Source organism: Solanum verrucosum, unplaced genomic scaffold (assembly GCF_900185275.1).
Source record: "Solanum verrucosum unplaced genomic scaffold, falcon-dt-bn FXZP01000007.1, whole genome shotgun sequence".
Classification (NCBI taxonomy): Eukaryota; Viridiplantae; Streptophyta; class Magnoliopsida; order Solanales; family Solanaceae; genus Solanum; species Solanum verrucosum.
Window position 1 is genome coordinate 2,690,239 of NW_026020177.1, and position 20,252 is coordinate 2,710,490.

At 36.9% G+C, this 20,252-nt stretch overlaps 1 protein-coding gene and 1 pseudogene across 1 annotated transcript; both read right to left on the reverse strand.

The window, feature by feature from the left end:
- Positions 1–16,545: 16,545 nt before the first annotated feature.
- On the reverse strand, positions 16,546–17,536 carry LOC125829087 (amino acid permease 3-like; annotated as a pseudogene).
- A 496-nt stretch (positions 17,537–18,032) lies between these two features.
- On the reverse strand, positions 18,033–19,114 carry LOC125829088 (formate dehydrogenase, mitochondrial-like). Its single transcript, XM_049508363.1, has 3 exons — positions 19,046–19,114; positions 18,461–18,632; positions 18,033–18,244 (listed from the first exon to the last, which is right to left on the reverse strand). Exons 1-3 carry the CDS (start codon positions 19,112–19,114, stop codon positions 18,033–18,035), a joined length of 453 nt encoding a protein of 150 aa, XP_049364320.1.
- Between the last annotated feature and the right edge of the window lie 1,138 nt (positions 19,115–20,252).

Consider the following 20,252-nt stretch of genomic DNA (forward strand, 5'->3'; position numbering starts at 1 on the left):
TACTGAGGGTGACCCAAGTGTTGATCCAGCAGACTCCAGGAAACCGAACCCACCCGTTTGTTGACAGGTCTTCGGTGCTATGCGCCACAGGTTTTCTACACCTGATCCTTTATTCTTTACTTTTTGTTCATTGGGGACAATCACACTATATTTTTTGGGAGTGGGGTAAATTGATTGTGAGTGATAGGGTGAAGTTTGAGTAACCCAACTCATAATCCTCTCTTGGGGTTTTCTTGCCTGTGTTCTTTTCCCCCAAGCGATTGTTTTAATTTATGTTGAACCGGCATGTATTAGAATTGTAGGTGTAGAAGCAAGAGAAAGAATGAAGCAAGATGGCATAACCAAGAATGAAAAATCATACCCATCCAAAATTTGTGATATGTGCCAAAATTTATAGGCTAGAATGAGTTGAATATGTTGTCTCTGAGTATGACATGATACAGAACCAATTTAACCTCATGACGTAACCTAAAACTTGAATTGGGTAATCTGATAATCTGATAATTTGATAATGAAACAAGGTGCCAAGAGTGTGTGAGGATAGTTGAATGTTCCGACAGTTTTGTGCCAATCTAGAACTTTCCCCGCTGATCCTGCTAGGATAATATAGGCTAGAACTTGGGAAGTGATCATAGGACATTGTTAAAACTAGTCCACTTAAGCCTAAAATGATCTAACCAAATGGTATCATTATTCCCTTTCGATCCAAATATTTGCGCCTGAAATTGACCATTTCGTTTGATTCACCTAACACACCTTCCCTTAAATTATTGTCTTGGCTCCGGTCCCTCCTTGGACAAGTGAACCTTGACTTAGGCCAAAAGCCTAAGTTGAGGGTGGATAAGTCAAAAGTGACCTTGATCTTGGCCCTAGCCCGACATCGGACATTGTGCACCTCAACTAATGCGAAATGCATAAGTTGAGGGTGGCTATGAAAGAGGAAACCAAATGAAAAATAGGTATGAAAAGAGTTGTGTGATGAAAAGAGAAAAAGAAAGAGGATGTGACTTTGTGCAAAAAGAATCAAAAAGAAAAAGTGTTGAAAGAAACAAAAGAAAAATGAAGTGAAAGAAAGAGAAGAAAGTGTGAAATAAGAGTCATAAAATCAAAAGCCACATCCATGTTGCAAAGAGTAAGGGAAAGAAAGTGAACTGAAAAGATGCCAAAAATAGGCCAATAAAGAGGTGAATAGCCAATGTAATGTCAAGGAGGGAAGAAAGTCACTAAAAAGTACCCAAATGTACCACACCTGACCCTGAGCCTACGTTACAAACTAAGAAAGTCCTATAGAGATCCTAGCAACTAGTTTGGACATTCTAAGTAGTGAAAATAAGGGCAAGCCTATGGTATTGAGCACTAATTGTACTTGTAGTTACTTCTGAGAGTGAGTGTTGAATGAATCCTTGCTCTCAAAATCATATTCATTGTGTGTAAAAGGGGTTTCATTTGAAGTTAGGGCACTAATTACATTGTCGGAGAGTTGGTACCTTTGTGATTGTGAAAAAAAGTGTATGTTGTGTGTCTATTGGTCGATCTTGGTCATATTTTGATCCGCATGAGTTGGCTTGTTGAGTCTAAGAGAAACGATTTGCACTAGAAAAGAGAGTTGGGATAGAAAGCCGTGTGATTGCTTGAGTTTGAATGGATGCTTCTACACAAGTGTTGTTTAGAGTCTTAGTGCGTCTCTTGAGGACAAACAACGAATTTAAGTTAAGGGTGTTGATATACCGTGATTTTACGGTATTTTTAATACAATTCACTTAAGATTTGTGTGTGTCTAGAACCATTTTGTATTGGTACTAATTTGTTTCTATCTTGTTTGCAGGAAATAAGTTCGAACGTGGAAGTTGAGAAACATAGCTAAAGAATATTGCAAAAAGGGCATCTACGGACATAACCTATGGACCGTAGGTCCAGTCACGGTCCGTGGGTGGTAGACGTAGATGGACAGTCATGGCTTGAAGAAAAATCAGGGAATTCTTGACCAAGTATGGAACCACGGTTACTAATGACAGACCGTAGGTTGACCTACAGGCCATCCTGCCGGTCCGTCAAAAGATTCAGAGAAAGGGGTTCTAGTACCTGACTTCGAAAGTTTAAGTATGGAGTTACGGAGGATTATCCATGGACCGTGGATCGAGTCACGGTCCATCATGTTGATCCGTCAATCGTTACTGAGAGTTGAAGATTTTGAGCTTTGGAAGAATGCCTAAGTCCCAAACAATGGAAAGGATCTACAGACCGTAAGTCAGTCCACGGTCCGTAGGTCAGTGTCGTAGATCAAAACCGCGTCCAGAAACTTTATTTTCTTATTTCGTTTCCTTTTTGTTTAGGACTATGTTTTCTATAAATAAGGGATGTAAACCTCATTTTTGTAGGTTAGCCACTATTGTTTAACTCTAGTTCTTGGGAACTAACTTGGAAACATTAGCAATTTGATTTTCTAATTTCGGTTTATAAAAATTCTTACTTTGAATTTCAATTGGAGATTACGGGTTTCTTCTATTCATTACGTAAGTTCATGAATTCTTCTGCTAACAATATGAATTGTATTCTTGGTAGTATGGGTAACTAAATCCACAACTTGGGTTGTGGGAACCATGAGCGATTAACAAAGTATGAATAGTAACTAAGTAATTCTTGAATAGTATTGTTGTATGCATTGATAATTCTTGCGGTTAGAAGTCTTTTTAACGGTTGCAAATGTTAGAACTCACATTGTTGCTACTTGTCGGACCAAGGAGGTAGTTAATAAGAAAAGAATTATCAACATAGATTTAGTGTGATACTATCTACTAGTCTAATGTCAATTGGTGCGAGGGTGAAAACTAAGTCATACATTGATGTGATGTCTAATACGAGGTAAAGGTTAGGGTTAGCAAATTATACACACATAGCCGGACCAAGGTGTGGGGTGAAATTCTCTATTTGCCGGACCAAGGATTTAGGGATACATAACTTATCACTTCGCATGTAATACACTAGCAAAGGATTTCTATTACTACGATTTCCGCGTTATGAGCTTATGTGGAACACATACACCCTAATTACGTTCTCTCATTGATAACAACTAAAATTCGAATCTTGCTCACTTGCTCTCTAAACAACAATTAGTTATTTGTTACATAACGCCCCCCCCCCCCCCTTTACTTACTTGTCTCAAAAATACGTTGACTAAACGAATATAATTGTAAGTTAAAGTTGAGTTTATACCATATTCCTTGTGGCATCAACCCCAACCTAAAGTTGGGTTCTTTACTTGATAACGATCGCGTATACTTCTTTAGGGAGGTGTAATTTGAGCGTATCATCCAGCTGTCATTCGAGGACGAATGATCCCAAGGGAGAGATATTGTAACACCCCAAAATTTTCTAACTTAAGACTCGAACCATTCTTCATTTGATAATAAGATTGTACCAAGTGATTCTTAAATTGCTATTATGTGAAAAACTCAATTCTTTAGTGATGGAATAAATTTGGATATGAATTAACGTCACTAGGACCCCAGCTCAAAGTTGAGTTGAAAGCTTTCATACCAATTAAGTTTTGATGTAAGATTCTAATTGGGTAAACTTCAAACGATCATATCTTTTAGAATTTTGAGAGTTATGTGGCCCATAACCTATCAAATTAAAAATATTTGAATCTTCTTTCTAACGCCACCAATTTCACAACAATTTGAGTTTTGAGTAACAAGTTATGTACATTTTAGTAACCTGATATAGTGCAGTGATGAATTAGCCGATGGAAAAATATTATAAAGGGTCGTTTTTCATCTTTTTACCTCAAAGAAAACCCTGAACGAATTTCTTGACTAATTAGAGACCCAAAACAATAAGATTTTCATCTCTTAATCCACTATTCTCTTCTCTCAAACCCTAAGGAAATATCAAAGTAGAAGACTCCATTCAGGATTCTTTCAATCTTTTTCAAGATTCTTCTTCAAGGTAAGTCTTTCTCCAAGAATTCTGTTCTTTCCAACTCAAATACTGTCACGCCCCGAACTTACACTTGGACGTGGCCGGCACTCGAGAACCATTGTTGGTCCCAAGTGAAACCTTGGTCAGGCACAATACTCAGCAGAAGACTTACTCAGAAATAAAAAAAAATAAAAGTAAAGTTTTAACTCAAATGTCTCATAATAGATACTCAGAATATTTTATGTAAAACATTCATTGGCCGAAAAAGGCAACTCAAGACTTAAACATTAAACATTGGAAATGAAAAGACTCGTGGACTACTACTGTCTATCTATCTATGAAGTCTCTAATACTATGAGGGTTGTAGGTACAAGACCCCCGATCATCCTAACAAAACTAAAATAGATGAAAAGAAATAAGGGATCCACTAAAAGCAAGGAAGCTCACCAAACAACTCTAGAACTGCAATTGGTATCAACAAATCACCTGTTGATGACCCTGATATCTTGTATCTGCATTGTGAAAGATGCAGGCCAAATGTCGTCAATACATTGAATGTACAAGCATGTAAGGGAAATACTGAACATGGCATAATCTTGAACTGAAACTGAAGAAACATACTCACCTCATCTCAACTCAGTTCAATATAAAAAGCAACAATAGAGATGTATTATAAAGTAAGCTTTTAAAAAGTGTAGATAACAACTCAATGTATTTAAAAATATAATAATAATAATAACTTCGTTTATATATGAAAATACAAAATAACTCTGTTTGGGAAATTATCTAATCGACAACCATCACTATGAGCTATGTGATGATACAGTGTCTCGCCCACGCTGCCAAAATTGTCTTATACCTTGCCGGTGTGAAGAAATCCTCAACTAAGTGGATCCACTAAGCTATGCTTAAAAAGCAATAATCTACCCACATTGGCTACATGGTTTATGAGGACTTTGAGTAATCTGAACTCGTCCCCATATTGATGCTCAATGCTACTCCCAAAATATAACTTTAGCTAATATGTTTATTTTAAACACTTCCTCATCCTCAAACTTTGAGATTATTACTCAAAAGGTTTTTTCTCTTAAAAGAGATAGTAATCAAAACACCTCATGAACTCCTTTGGAAATCGGTGTTTCCCCTCATTTTAAATGTAAAAACATTTAATCTTGGGAATACTTAGTTCCCATATTCATTTTGAAAAAAAAAATGAAGCTCAACTCTCCTCATCCTCATACTCAAGTACTCAAGTCTTAAATCAAGTTTTAAAAAAGTTTGTAAAAGACTTCTCAAAAGGACTCAAAAAACTCCCTTGAACTTTACTCTTAACTCTATCTTGAATTTGTAATATGAATCCATGAATTATTCTTTGGAATATAGGACCTCTGAATGATTTAGGAAGGTTAAGATAATTGAACAAACGAACGATCGAAGATCCAAATTAAAGAACACTGGCGCGACATGGAGATGAAATTAAATTTTTGGTTGAGAAATAATTTTGAGGTAGAGAACTCCGTATCCTCTCCACGACGCGGAGGGGGGGTAGTTATCTCAGGACTGAAATTCTAAGCATCTCCGCGACATGGACCTGGGTGCAATTATTTGCCCGATCTTTACTTCTCCTCCCTAATCTCGATTCAACTCATACCCACTGCAAATCTAAGGTCAAAATACACTAATTCTCACAACTTAGAACATTTTCATCGAAAACCCACACAAGAACTACGCTCATTCGCAACTCTCACCTCAAGAACTCAATAAGAACTTCATTATCAAAGAACGAAGCACAAAACCTCAAGAACTCAAAGAATTCAACCTCAAGAACAAAATTTATGGATAAAAATCACATCATTTTCATGTAGGTGAACGAACCCAACACTATGAAATCTTACATACCCCGATTTGGCGAAACAAATCCTCGATTAGCAAGAAACCTTAATCATTCTTCCTTTTCTCCTATTTTCTCTTCTTGAACTCTCTTCTAAAACCCTTAGCGTATTTAGGATTATGAAAACTGATCCAAATAAGTTTAGACCCCTAAAATCTTACTAAAAACGTTTAAAGCTAATGCGGTAAGGAAAAGACCAAAAGACCCCTCATTAATTCGGGTAACTTTCTTTAAGTGGACAGACTGACTTCAAACGGGTATATATCCCACAACTGAACTCCAAACTTAGCAAACTTGGTGGAGTTGGAAAGAGGATTCAAAGAAATTTCATTAAATATATTATGGGCAAACTAACTCATCATGTACTAAAAGTTATGGTCGTTTGAAGTTGACCCAAAACTCACAATTTAAGCTTAACTTGAACAAACCTCAAATTAGCTCTTCCCAAATTAGTTCTTTCTGATTTTAGCTCTTTCTAAGGTGTGATGCTACAGTATCTCCCCCTTGGGAACATTCATCCTCGAATGAGATCACTCTAAATAGACTAAGGAAGGAAACATCTAACACCCAGCGCAAACACTCAAAATGCAATTTAACACACTCAGCATAACAATTTAAAGAGTACCAAGAAAAGAATTAGTACCTTGATTTGTAATTCTACGGACTCAAAGAGATGTGGGTATCTCTTCTTCATATCCTCTTCACCCTCCCAAGTAGCTTCCTGAACAAATTGATTCCTCCATAAGACCTTGACTGATGCTACCTCCTTGGTCCTCAACTTGCGAACCTAACGATCTAGAATATGAACGGGCACCTCCTCATAAGATAGGTTGTCATTAATACCAATATTTTCAATAGGTATAATAAGGGAAGGATCTCATATACACTTTTTCAACATTGAAATGTAGAATACTAGATAGACTGTTGTTAATTCTGGCGGTAGCTCCAACTCATAAGCTATATTGACAATCCTCTTGGATATCATGTAAGGACCAATATACCGGGGACTAAGCTTTCCCTTCTTTCCAAACCTCATAACACCCTTCATGGGTGAAACCTTCAAATAAACCCAATCGTCCACCTCAAACTCCAAGTCTCTTCTCCTAACATATGTATAGGATTTATGACGACTCTGCATTATTTTCAACCTTTCTTGAATAGTCTTCACTTTCTCCATAGCTTGATGAACCAAATCTGGTCCTATCAACACAGCCTCACCAACCTCAAACCATCCAATAGGATATCTACATATTCTCCCATAAAGAGCCTTATACGGAGCCATTTGGATGCTAGAGTGATAATTATTGTTGTAAGAAAACTCAATGAGAGGTAAGTGATCATCCAAACTACCCTTGAAATCGATCACACACACCTTCAACATATCCTCTAAACTCTACTTGACCATCAGTCTGAGGATGAAAAGCAGTATTCAAACTTACATTGGAACCCAAACCATTCTAGAAAGACTTCCAAAATTATGAGGTGAATTACGCACCTCTATCTGAAATGATGGACACCAGAACTCCATGAAGTCAGACTATCTCTTGAATATATAATTTGGCATAATCCTATGTTGTATAGGTAGTCTTTACCGGTAACAAATAGGCTGATTTAGTCATCCGATCTACAATCACCCAAATAGAATCATGTTGCCTGCGAGACCGTGGCAAACCAGTAATGAAATCTATATTGATCATCTCCCATTTCCATTCCGAAAATTCTGTGTTCTAAGCCTTACCACCGGGGCTCTGGTGCTCTACCTTGACTTGTTGGAAATTCAGGCACTTAGCAACAAACTCTGCAATACACATCTTCATGCTACTCCACCAATATACTTATCTCAAGTCGCAGTACATCTTTGTGGAACCAGGATGGATAGAATATCTGGAGCTATTAGCTTCCTCCATGATCCTCTCTTGGAGTTTATCCACCCTTGGCACACACAATCTACCTTGATACCTCAATACACCATCTCTTCTTTGTTCATAAGCCATCATTTTTTGCTTATGAACATTTGCCTTCAATTCAAGCAAAACAGGATCTTGGTATTGTTTATCTTTCACTTCGGACACTAGTGATGATTCAACCCCATTCATCACCACTACTCCTCCTTCATTGGAATCCATTAATCGGACTCCCAATCGTGCAAGTTTGTGCACTTCCTTGGCTAATTCTTTCTATCCTTACTCAACATGGAAGTACTACCCATAGACAACGTGCTCAAAGCATCATCAACAACATTAGCCTTACCTGGGTGATAGAGAATACTCATGTCATAATCATTGAGTAACTCCAACCACATTCGATGTCTGAGATTAAGTTTTTTCTTACTGAACACATACTGAAGACTCTTTTGAACGGTGAACACATCTACATGAACACCATAAAGATAATGATGCCATATTTTCAAAGTGAATACTACAGCAGCCAACTCTAGATCATGGGTTGGGTAATTCCTCTCGTGAACCTTAAGCTATCTTGAGGCATAAGTTATAACCTTGACATTCTGCATCAATACACAACCCAATCCCACTCTGGACGCATCACAATATACCACAAGACCTTACGTACCTTCTAGTAAGGTCAATACTGGGGCAGTAGTCAACCTAGTTGCCAATTCCTGAAAGCTTTTCTCACAAGCTTCAGACCATTAAAACTTTGTTGTCTTTTGAGTCAACTTAGTCAACGGGGATGAAATAGATGAGAACCCCTCGACAAATCTCTTATAATAACCAGTCAATCCCAATAAACTCCTAATATCTGTTGGAGACATGGGTCTAGGCCAGTTCTGCACTACCTTAATCTTTTGAGTGTCAACTCGAATCCTATCACCAGAAACAATATGGCCTAAGAACGCCACTCAAGCCAAAACTCACACTTGGAAAATTTGGCATACAGCTCTCTATCTTTGAGAGTTTGAATAACTACTCTGTGATGACTAACATGATCCTCCTCAATTCTCAAATAAATTAGAATGTCATCAATGAATATGATAACAAACATATCAAGATAAGGCTTAAACACTCTGTTCATGAGGTCCATGAACGCTACAGGAGCATTAGTCAAACAAAAAGACATAACTAGAAACTCATAATGACCATATCGGGTCCTGAATGCAGTCTTTGGAATATCACTCTCTCTTACTCTCAACTGATGATAGCTTGATCTGAGGTTTATCCTAGAAAAGCAAGTGGCACCCTGAAGTTGATTAAATATATCATCAATTCTCGAAAGGGTATACTTATTCTTTATGGTAACCTTGTTCAATTAGAGGTAATCAATACACATCTAAAGAGAACCATCTTTATTCCTCACAAATAAGACTGGAGCTCCCCAAGGTGAGACATTTGGTCGAATGAATCCTTTTTCAATGAGATCTTTCAACTGCTCTTTTAACTCTTTCAACTCAGTTGGAGCAATCCTATATAGCGGAATAGAGATAGGATGAGTATCAGGAAGAATATGTATACCGAAGTCTATTTCTCTCTCAGGAGGGACTCTGGGAAGATCATCTGGAAAGAACTTTGGAAACTCACTCACAATAGGAACTGATTGAATAGGTGGTGTCTCAATAATAGAGTCATTAACTCGGACTAAGTGATAGATTCACCCCTTGGAATCTAACTTTTTGTCCTTAAGGTACGAAATAAAATGACCCTTAGGCACTACTAAACTACTCCTCTATTTAATAATTGGATCATTAGGAAACTGGAACTTAACTACTCGAGTTCTACAATCGACTGAGGCATAACTAGCATGAAGTCAGTCCATACCTAGAATAACATCAAAATCTACCATGTCTAACTCGACTAAGTCAGCCATGATGTCCTTGTGATTGACGAAAATGGTACAATCATGATAAACTCTCTCGATTAGAATAGACTCACCAATAGGTGTAGAAACACTGAAGGGCTCAATAGGTTATTCAAGAAGAATATCAAAATTCATAGCAATATATGGAGTCACAAAAGATAGACTTGCTCCTGGATCTAGCAATGCATATACATCAAAAGTAAAGACTTTGATCATACCAGTGACAACATCAGGTGAACTCTCTTGCTCTTGGTGACTGGTGATAGCATACAAACGGTTTACCCCTCCGCCTGTCCCAAAAGTAGCTCCTCTAGGTGCAGCTCTGTCTGGCGGATCCACTGAAGAAAATTGGGATTTATTGCCCCCATTACCATTACCTTGCCTATTCTTAAGGCACTCTTTCATGAAGTGGCCATTTTGACCACACTTGAAGCAACCCATGGAGCCATCACATGCACATGTGTGGTTCCTACCATACTTAGCACATGCAGGAATCCCATTACCTCCTTGTGCCACACTACCTTGAGATTCTGCAGGTCTAGCTCTGAAGTACTGAGAATTCTGATTCTTGAACTCACCTTTGCTCCTTGGTGCAGGTGCACTAGCAGACGATGGAGCTGGTCCATTTGGCTTTTGTTGAAACCATGACTGGTTCACATTACTCTTCTGCTGCCCAAACTCATTACCTATTGTCTTAGCCTTCTTACTTTAGAACTCTTCTCTATCTCTGAGCTTATCTTCCTCAACCAGTTGAACATGGATCATCAACCTTGCTACGTCCATGTCTCCATTCAGCATAGCTGTCTTTCCCTCCTTTCTTAACAAGCGAGACAACCCAGATACAAATAGACGCATCATGTTCCTCATGTCAATAACCATCTCCGGAGCATAGCGGGACAGTTGAGTGAATTTGATGTTTTACTCATGCACACTCATGGATTCCTACCTAAGAGTGAGCAATTCTCTTACCTTGGCCTCTCTTATTTCACGGGGAAAGAAACACCCTATGAAGTCACCTTCAAACATAGCCCAACTCACAATTGGTGCTGCTTCAGCTCTACTCTTTTTCTATTGGTCATACCAGATCCTTGCAACACCCTTGAGTTGGCATGCAGCTAGTTCCACACGTTTAGCATCCGCAACATGCATCACTCAAACACTTTCTACAACTCTTCCATAAAGTTTTTTGGATCCTTAATGACACTTGAACCGGTGAAGTCTGAAGGATTCATCCTTAAGAACTCACAGTCTTGGATGTATCAGCCACATTCTGTCGATACTCTCTTTGTTGCCCAGCGTGGTTGGTCACCACTTGACTCAACATCCGGATAGCATCCCAAAACTCAGCATTAGTGACATCTCCTTGGGGTTGCACTTCTGGTGCATAGGGGACCCCTTGATCCTGAGGATCAACATTCCTCCTAGAAGAATGACCTCGGACAGCTCTTCGTGGAGGCATGATAAGATAGATACGCACAAGCATGAATTAGAAAGAAACTTTATAGAGTTGAACTCTATCGCATGAAAAGAGTATGGAAAAACTGAGATAGTTCCAAAATGTCGCAACCTCCTAATTATAGATGTGGCACGCTTTACACGGATAACTAGGACTCTATAGACACGGCTTCATAGACACCTAGGACTCTTGAACTATGTGCTTTAATACCAAGTTTTTCATCCCCTGAGCCTACTCCATGGACGTGGCTAGCAATCGAGAACCATTGTTGGTCCCAAGCGAACCCTTGGTTCTGCTTAATACTCAGCAAAAGACTTACTCAGAAATAAAAGAACTTTAAAAGTAAAGTTTTAAATCAAATGTCTCACACTAGATACTCAAAATATTTTATGTAAAACATTCACTGGCCGAAAAAGGCAACTCAAGTCTTTAAACATTAAACCTAGAAATGAAAAGACTCATGGACTACTACTGTCTATCTATCGATGAAGCCTCTAATACTATGAGGGATGTCGGTACAAGACCCCTGATCATACTAACAAAATTGAAATAGATGAAAATAAATAAAGGATCCTCCGAAAGCAAGGAGGCTCACCAAACAACTCTGGAACTGCAATTGGTATCAACGAATCGCCTGTTGATGACCATGATCTTCTGTATCTGCATCATGAAAGATGTAAGCCAAATGGTGTCAGTACATTTAATGTATGAGCATGTAAGGGGAATACTGAACATGACATAAGTTTGAACTGGAACTAAAAAAACATACTCACGTCATCTCAACACAAAGGTACTCAACTCCGTTCAATATAAAAGCACCAATAGAGATGCATTATAAAAGAAAGATTTCAAAATAGTAGATAACAACTCAGTGTATTTAAAAATACAATAATAATAACTCAGTTTGTATGTAGAAATACAAAATAACTCTATTTGGGAGATTCTCTAACCGACAGCCATCACTATGAGTTATGTGATGATACAACGTCTCACCCACGCTGCCAGAACTATCACATACCTTGTCGGGGTATAGAAATCCTCAACTAATTGGATCCTCTAAGCTATGCTTAAAAAGCAATAAGGAATCATCTAAAATGTATGACCTTTTCTACCCACTGTGGCTACATGGTTTATGAGGACTTTCAGTTATCTGAACTCGTCCCCATATCGATGCTCAATACTACTCCCAAAATATGACTTTATCTCATATAATTAAACACATTTCCTCATCCTCATACTTTGAGATTATTACTCAAAAGGTTTTTCTCTTAAAAGAGATAGTACTCAAAACTCCTCATGAACTCCTTTGGAAATCGGTTTTTTCCCTCATTTTAAATGTAAAAACATTTACTCTTGGGAATACTTAGTTCTCATATATTCATTTTGAAAAAATGAAACTCAACACTCCTCATCCTCACACTCAAGTACTCAAGTCTTAAAACAAGTTTAATAAAAGTTTGTAAAAGACTTCTCAAAATGACTCGAACGAACTCCCTTGAACTTTACTTTTAACTCTATCTTGAATTTCAAATGTGAATCCAAGAATTATGCTTTGTAATGTAGGACCTCAGAATGATTTAGGAAGGTTAAGATAATTGAACATAAGAATAAGTGAAGACCCAAATTAAAGAACACTGGCGCGACGCGGAGATGGAATTATATTTTTGGCCGCAAAATTATTTTTGAGGCAAAGGACTCTGTATCCTCTCTGTGACGTAGAGAGGGAGGTAGTTACTGAAATTCTAAGCGCCTCCGCGACGCAGACCAGGGTGCAATTATTTGCCTGATCTTTTCTTCTCCTCCCCAATCTCGATTTAATTCATACCCACTATAAATCTAAGGTAAAAATACACAAATTCTCATAGCCAAGAACATTGTCATCGAAATCCCTCACAAGAACTACGCTCATTCACAACTCTCACCTCAAGAACTTCATTATCAAAGAACGAAGCACAAAACCTCAAGAACTCAAAGCATTCAACATCAAGAACGAAATTATGAATAAAAATCACATGATTGGCATGTGGGTTAATGATCACAACATTATGAAAGCTTACATACCTCTATTTAGCGAAATAAATCCTTGATTCGCAAGAAACCTTAACTATTCTTCCTTTTCTCCTCTTTTCTCTTCGTGAACTCTCTTTTAAAACCCTAAGCGTATTTAGGATTTTGAAAATTGACCCAAATAAGTTTAGACCCCCTAAAACCTTACTAAAAATGTTTAAATCTAATGGGGTAAGGGAAAGACCAAAATACCCCTCATTAATTTGGATAAATCTCCTTAACTGGACAAGCTGATTTCAAACGGGCATATCCCACTCATTCAAACTTGAAACTTAGCAAACTTGATGGCATTGGAAAGAGGATTCAAAGAAATTTCATTTTATATCTTATGGGTCACCTAACTCATCCTTTACTGAAAGTTATGGTCGTTTGAAGTTGACCCAAAACTCACAACTTAAGTTTAACTTGAACAAACCTCAAATTAGCTCTTTAAAAATTAGTTCTTTCTAATTTTAGATCTTTCTAATGTGGGATGTTACAAATTCCTCCATACAATTATGAATCACTAACGAAAATCATAATTCTTATCCATAGAGATTTCAAGAAACTAATTCAAGAATCTCAAGAAAGGTTTTTCTGATTGTTCTCCTCTAAGCTAGGGTTTCAAGGCTTCTAATCAAGTTCTTCTTCAAAATTCTTCAAGAAACTTGTTTTCCTAGCTATATAAGGCTATCATAGTATTTTACTAGTTCATCCTCACACCCTACATGTACTTCAAATTAGTAAAAGAGTAATCTAGGTTTCTATCCCTAGATTTTAGTATTCTTGAGATGAGTTGATTTTTAGTTCTTGAGTTCCTAATTCTTTTGAAATTTTATTCCTAATTATTGAATTGCTATATGTTATGCATTTAAGATTCTTGAGTTGATTCGGTCATGTCTATATTTCAACATGAACCATATGAATTCAGTATTCTTGAGATGAGTAGTATCGTCGAGTTTTGAGTTCTGAGTTCTTGAGTCCTTGAGTTCTTGAGTTCTGAGTACTGAGTTTTCATTTTGATACTAAGACACCTGAGTTGAGTCGTTCATTGCACATGAACCTTATGAATTGAGATAAATTTTGAGAAGCTTTTTGAAGCCAATATTTGAGTTTTAAACAGAGTTTTTGAGAAAGTAAAGATGAATTTTGAGAAACAGTTTTAAAATATGATTAGTATGAAAGACGAGTATGCCATCAATGTTTAAGCATTATGGTATCTCGATATACCATCAATGTTTATGCAGTATGACTTTCCGAGTCATCAATGATCATATCACAATATGATTTTGATATATTTTTTAGAAAGAGTTTTCAAGTATGAATTGAGTAAGAGTATAAGGGAACTAAGTATTCCCAAAGGTATTAGTTTTTACATTGATAAAAGAAAAAACTTTGATTTCTGAATGAGTTATTAGTTCAAAGATATTTCAAGAGAAGTTACCTTTTTTAAGAGAATAGTTTGAGCAATTATCTCAAACCAGAGGAAGAGTATGTTTTTAAACATTGAGCATAAATTTATATCACTTATTTAGGAAGTAGTATCGAGCATCAAATTGGGTTAGAGTCTTTGATGATTCGTAAGTCCCAAAGAACTACGTTGCCAGCGTAGGATAGGATAGCATCGACTCTTCATTCGTCTCCTCACTACCTATGAGAAGGCCAATTGGATGGATCCTTAGTCACGATATCATCATATACCCCGAAAAAGTATAGAATGGCCCTGGCAACATGAGGAAAAACGTTGTATCATTGCCAGGCTCATAGTAATGGTTATCGATTAGAGAAACTCCCCACAAGTAAAGTATATTATTTTCATGTTGCTTTCATTATATATTTTATTTTAAATCTTAAATGATTTTCACTTCATGTTCATGTATTGATTCAGTTGAGTGTATATATATATATATATATATATATATATATATATATATATATATATATATATATATTATAGTCTTTTCATTTAGTTATTTGTTATTCAGCTATATTACATACTTGTAAATTCAATGTACTAATGTCATTTGACCTGCATCTTTTAATGATGCAATTACAGGTTCTTAGGATCCTCAACAAGAGTCCGTTGAGATCAATTCGTCTGCTCGCCATCTCTTTGAGTAAGACCTCCTTGCTTTCGGAGGACCCCAGTTTTATGAGTTGTTGTATTAGTAACATTTTGAGTAGTCGTGGGTTTTGTCCCAACACATGTCCCTGGATGTAGCCGGCACTCGATATCACCCATACACATATTTTTCTCTGTTGTGCGATATCTTTAGTTAAGTATGAATTATGTCAAAAAATGATAAGTTTTCATAGAAAACCTTCTTCATTATAACATTCACTACACCATTTTAGGCCTACGGCCACACCAGTAAAGTGTAGCCTAAACTACCGAAAAGTGTGGCCTTTGATAAAAGGCTACACTTTTAAACTTTAAGCAACACTTTTCCTGGGGTGCCCAAAAGAAGCGTAACCTTAAAGTTTAGGCAACACTTTTCATCAGCGACGCTTAAAAGCGTAGCCTAAATGGCAAAATGGCCACGTTTTTATGTACCTCATATAGCAACTTTTTTATCTCATACAACTACACTTTTAAGTGTGGCCTTAGCTTCCTTATTGCCCACAATTTTAAAGTGTTGCCTTTTCTATCTAATGTATGGCAACGATTTTAAAGTGTTGCCTTTTCTATCTAATGTATGACAACACTTTGAAGTGTAGTCCTTGCCCATGTGCATACAATAATTTACAGCCCTATGACTACACTTTTAAGTGTGGTAATACTATTTTGGCAATAAAATATTTATATGCCACAATTTCTAATTAAAAAACACCAATATTGTTATGCAATAAATAATCTCAAGCATTAAATTGGCTAATAAGTAATTCAAATATATAAATTTGCAATAAATTTCAAAAGATAGTATGTCTTGTGTACATACACATACTTGTACACATACTTATAAAGCAATATTCTACATATGTGTACACCATAGTTCATCTGAGTCAGTGTTTCTTGGAGTAGCCAGAACTAACAAACTTGCAGCTCCTTGGGGCAAAGATGTGGCAGAAGAACAACATTTGCTTGCTTGTTGATGCTCGTACTTCTTCCTGCTTATGCTAACTTGCTTTGTTTTGAAGGAACACAGTAGGTTGCGGTGGAGTTATACGTGTACGGTCAGATTCAGTCTGTGTAAAATGGACAGCAACAAGATTTTGGGTAAGAGCATGCGTTCGAGCAGAGTATTCTGCTCGGCGTCATGCCAGAAGAAGTCTGTTCTCTATCTCGTTAGTTGGAGAAGTCGGAGTTCCAAAATCCTACAGAAGGTGCTGCAAGTATGCATTGTATTAGTTAAAACTATGTAAAAATGGAGATTCAAATGAAGATGGTACTCTTGAGCCACTCTAATTAACTAAAAGGTCAAATGACAGCTATATCGAGTAACCAATAAGGGTCGTATAATCCAAAATCAGTTAGTAAATTTTCAGGAGTATGGTCTCCAAATGCTGCATAGCAAAAACAACCATAGAGCATGTAGAAAACTGTTGTTACTGATACACTAATTAGAGTTGCATTTTTCATTGTTTTGGCTTCTGAGGGTGGGGATTTGATTGTATCCTGTATTATATAGGAAATTACTACGGCATCAAGTTAAACTATGAGGAATGAATGAAAAATGCTCCATATCGTTACCTGAATCTCCATAAGGATGAGGAAGTAAGAATTGGCAAAAGCAATAGCTCACAGTGCTTGTAAAGTTCTCCAAACTTTTTGCATTTCAGTCACAGTTCCAATGCTAACTCTAGTTAAACTTCCTCCAATTTTTTAGTTTCTTTAAATAAAAAAGGTACATAAAACTTAGAACTTGCAATGTTCCCAGACCCTCCAAAAATGTAGCAATAGTAGGCTAGAAGGTGACAAACCTACTACTTGAGCAATGCCTAAACCTAAACCGATCGTCGAGCAAGTGAAAGAAAGTACAACAACAACAATTGAAAGTCGTCAAATTTGATCAAAATCTGGAATTTGTGAGAAGATGGATTTCTATTACTCCAAATATGATGTAATAAGTAACAAAAGAGAATAAAAGCATAACAATAGTACCATCAATCCAACCAAGTTGAGCAATAGCAAGCCAAAGATAAAACGCTTGAACCAATAACAACAATTATGATATGAGCACTTGGAGCCCAAACGCAGGGAAATCCTCACCCTTGAAGTACTTGTCCAACATATCATTTGTTCTAGCTGCATACCTCAACTGCAAAATTGCTAGTAACAAGCTTCTCTCAGTTTGCTCACAATTATAATGTCGTGAAAGTAAAGAATAAGAAAAGCCTAAAGAAATTGGAGAAAACAGAGTATTTACAAACCTGTGCATCAATGGTAGTCCCAGAATGTGAGGAGTCATAGCTTGGTTTGGCATGTAGCGCCACAGATGGTCCTTGGGAGCTGGTTGTGGGTACCAAACATCTCCATTGTATCCTAAATTTTAGGGAAAATAACTAAAAGAAAGCACTCAATATAGTTTTAGAAGTATTTCTTTCTTCAAAGGGTTCGGCAATTCAACAAGATATGGAACTACTCTTACATCTCCAGGAATCTTAAAAATACTTCATTGGCAATCATATTATTCTAGCAACACAAGTTGTTGGGAACATATATCATCCTATTGATGACCTCTAACTGATGACAAAGTTTGAAATAGAAAATTAAAGGAAGAAGGTAAAGAAAACATGATCTCTAACAACATATTACTCGTAGCAGTGGTTCACACAGAGAATATCAAATGTTTTTTGCATCATGCCAAAGGCGTATTGATGACCACTATGTCACATTTCGACATCATCTTATCGAGATCTTCCTCAAATTTTGCTCCAATTTGATTCTCTAGCTCAGAATCCAGCTTAATCCGCAACTGAGACAGTATTGCTTCCAGTGACCTCTGCTACCGTCAATCCAGTAGAAGTAGCCGCTTTCAGATCGACATGATCTGATCCAATTCCACCTGTCAGCAGAAGTTGTAGATTTTTTGCCTTCTTCATCCTTTCAGTCATGACATAGGCAGGATGAAAAGGGGCCGAAATCAACACATGGAGATCAGGAATAAATGTTCCTGCTATGACAGTTAAATTCTCCTCGCGTGAGCCATTTATTTTTTAAAACCTAAACACATACATGCATGTTTTAAACGAAAAAAAACTACTCCTTTCCAGATGTGTTTAGTTGTACAAGCATGAAGAGTAAATCAGTAAAGGGACTATCTTTAGAAATGCATAGGCTTCAGTGGAGTAATGGATAGAACATGAGAGATTATAGATTAGAAGTAACTAACCACAATCTGGTCCTTCTTTTTCAGGAGTGACTATGTACTGATGACCTTTAGATTCTAACCATTCACGTATCCCCAAGGCATTTTCTGCACAGCCCAAAAAGTTGTGGTTCATTTCAGCATATTCATTTGCTTTGTAGAAAACACCCACAATCTTTTTGGGGCCAAGGAAAGCCTGTAAAATATAGAAGAAATAAAAGGTGAGTGGACAGAATATACATGAATATTTTAAGGTCATATAGTAAGCTGGATGTGCTAATATTATTATCCAAATCATATAATCTTGTAGTCTATAGATGCACCAGCTGGCAAAAAATAAGCAATATTCAATATACTTGTGTTGATCATTTACGTCCAAACTAATAATTGATAGTACGAAATTTCATTATCTTCACATAAATTTCATGATCTTCACACACATCTACCATTGTCCTTGAGACCCGTGAAACATTTCACTCTTCACTTACTTTATATAAAAATACCAGAAATTACACGTGAAAATTCAAGTAAGCAAGTATCATTAGTAATGATCGGAAAAGAACTATTGTGGTCCTGCCGGCTTAGATTTTCGGGTCCCTATTGGAATACTTTCCCGAGCAAGCTGAATTCCTGAACAAGATGATCAACAGCTGATGTTAGTTTCTGCTCTAACTTCATGCCTAGTAGGATAGAGGAAATAGTTTTCATCTCAAAAATCTATTTATTTCCGCAAATGTAATGGCTTGGACTGTTGGAGATCAATTTCATGTCTCGACAGTCTGACTGCAATTTTCCAGTGTACCATTCATCAAGTTTTGCAGAATTTTGAACATAGGATAGATACATTATGATGGCCTTCAGCCTCAGCTATCACCATTCCTTTTTTAGCATCAGGAAAACAAGAGCAGAACTGGACGTTACATAACTACGTGCAGATTACCTGACTAATGGTATATTGAGCATCATGGTGTCAGTACTATTTACAGAATAACAACCCTTTAAATCCAATCCAAAGTTATAGCACAGATAATACAAGTTGTGTGAGATCAAGGTGGAGAGGAAATTAAAGGACTCAAGCAGGCAGCAATAACAGTAAATCATTCTGTTTCTTTCTAGAGAGTTGTCACCATACTTGATGTTCCTACTTAACAATCATTCATCAGCTTACAAACATTAGAATTTAAAAATGGTGAAAACTAGAGAAAAAGGGTAAGCAAAACAAGGCATCACATAGCTAATTGCAGATTACCTGTAAAGCCACCAGAAAAAAACTGGGAGCCTGTCATGCTATCAAACTCCTGTTTTCGTACAGTTCTTAGCCGGAGATAGTAAGCAAAGACTACAACTTTTAACTTTGCAACACATATCACAGCTAAAAGCTACCTAAATGAATGCTCAACATGTCGTTTTTAGAAGCAAAAACAAAAAAACTACCTAATAAAAAGACATACAAATCAAAGAAGCCACACGACAATAATCAAAATATCCTAAAGAGTTACACTTACAAAGATGGTAGAAGATAGTGAATGTGCAGTTGACGAAGTAAATGTGTATCTAAAAAAGAACAATACTCAACAAATCAGTCATATTAGTCATCCAAACTAGAGTGAGCGAGTTCAGAATGACTACATTGTATGCTTACAACTGCTTAACGTTATCTTCTGGAGAGTTGTATCTGTCTCCAAAAGAAAGAAAGAAATTATCGAGACCACTATAACAACACAATATTTGTGGCAAGTGTGCTGAGGCTTGGACTACTTTCATGGGCTTAAAGTTGTTGATATAGTAGCTAAGGGATGGTCATGAGTACTCCCTA

What these genes read in the sequence shown, in the direction of transcription:
- LOC125829088 (XM_049508363.1), bottom strand. Translation starts at nt 19,114, where the DNA reads ATGAAGTTAGAGCAGAAACTAACATCAGCTGTTGATCATCTTGTTCAG. An exon ending in AATTCAGCTTGCTCGGGAAA is followed by an intron (nt 18,633 to 19,045) that starts GTATTCCAATAG and finishes TATATTTTACAG; the next exon opens with GCTTTCCTTGGCCCCAAAAA. An exon ending in AAAAGAAGGACCAGATTGTG is followed by an intron (nt 18,245 to 18,460) that starts GTTAGTTACTTC and finishes TAACTGTCATAG; the next exon opens with CAGGAACATTTATTCCTGAT.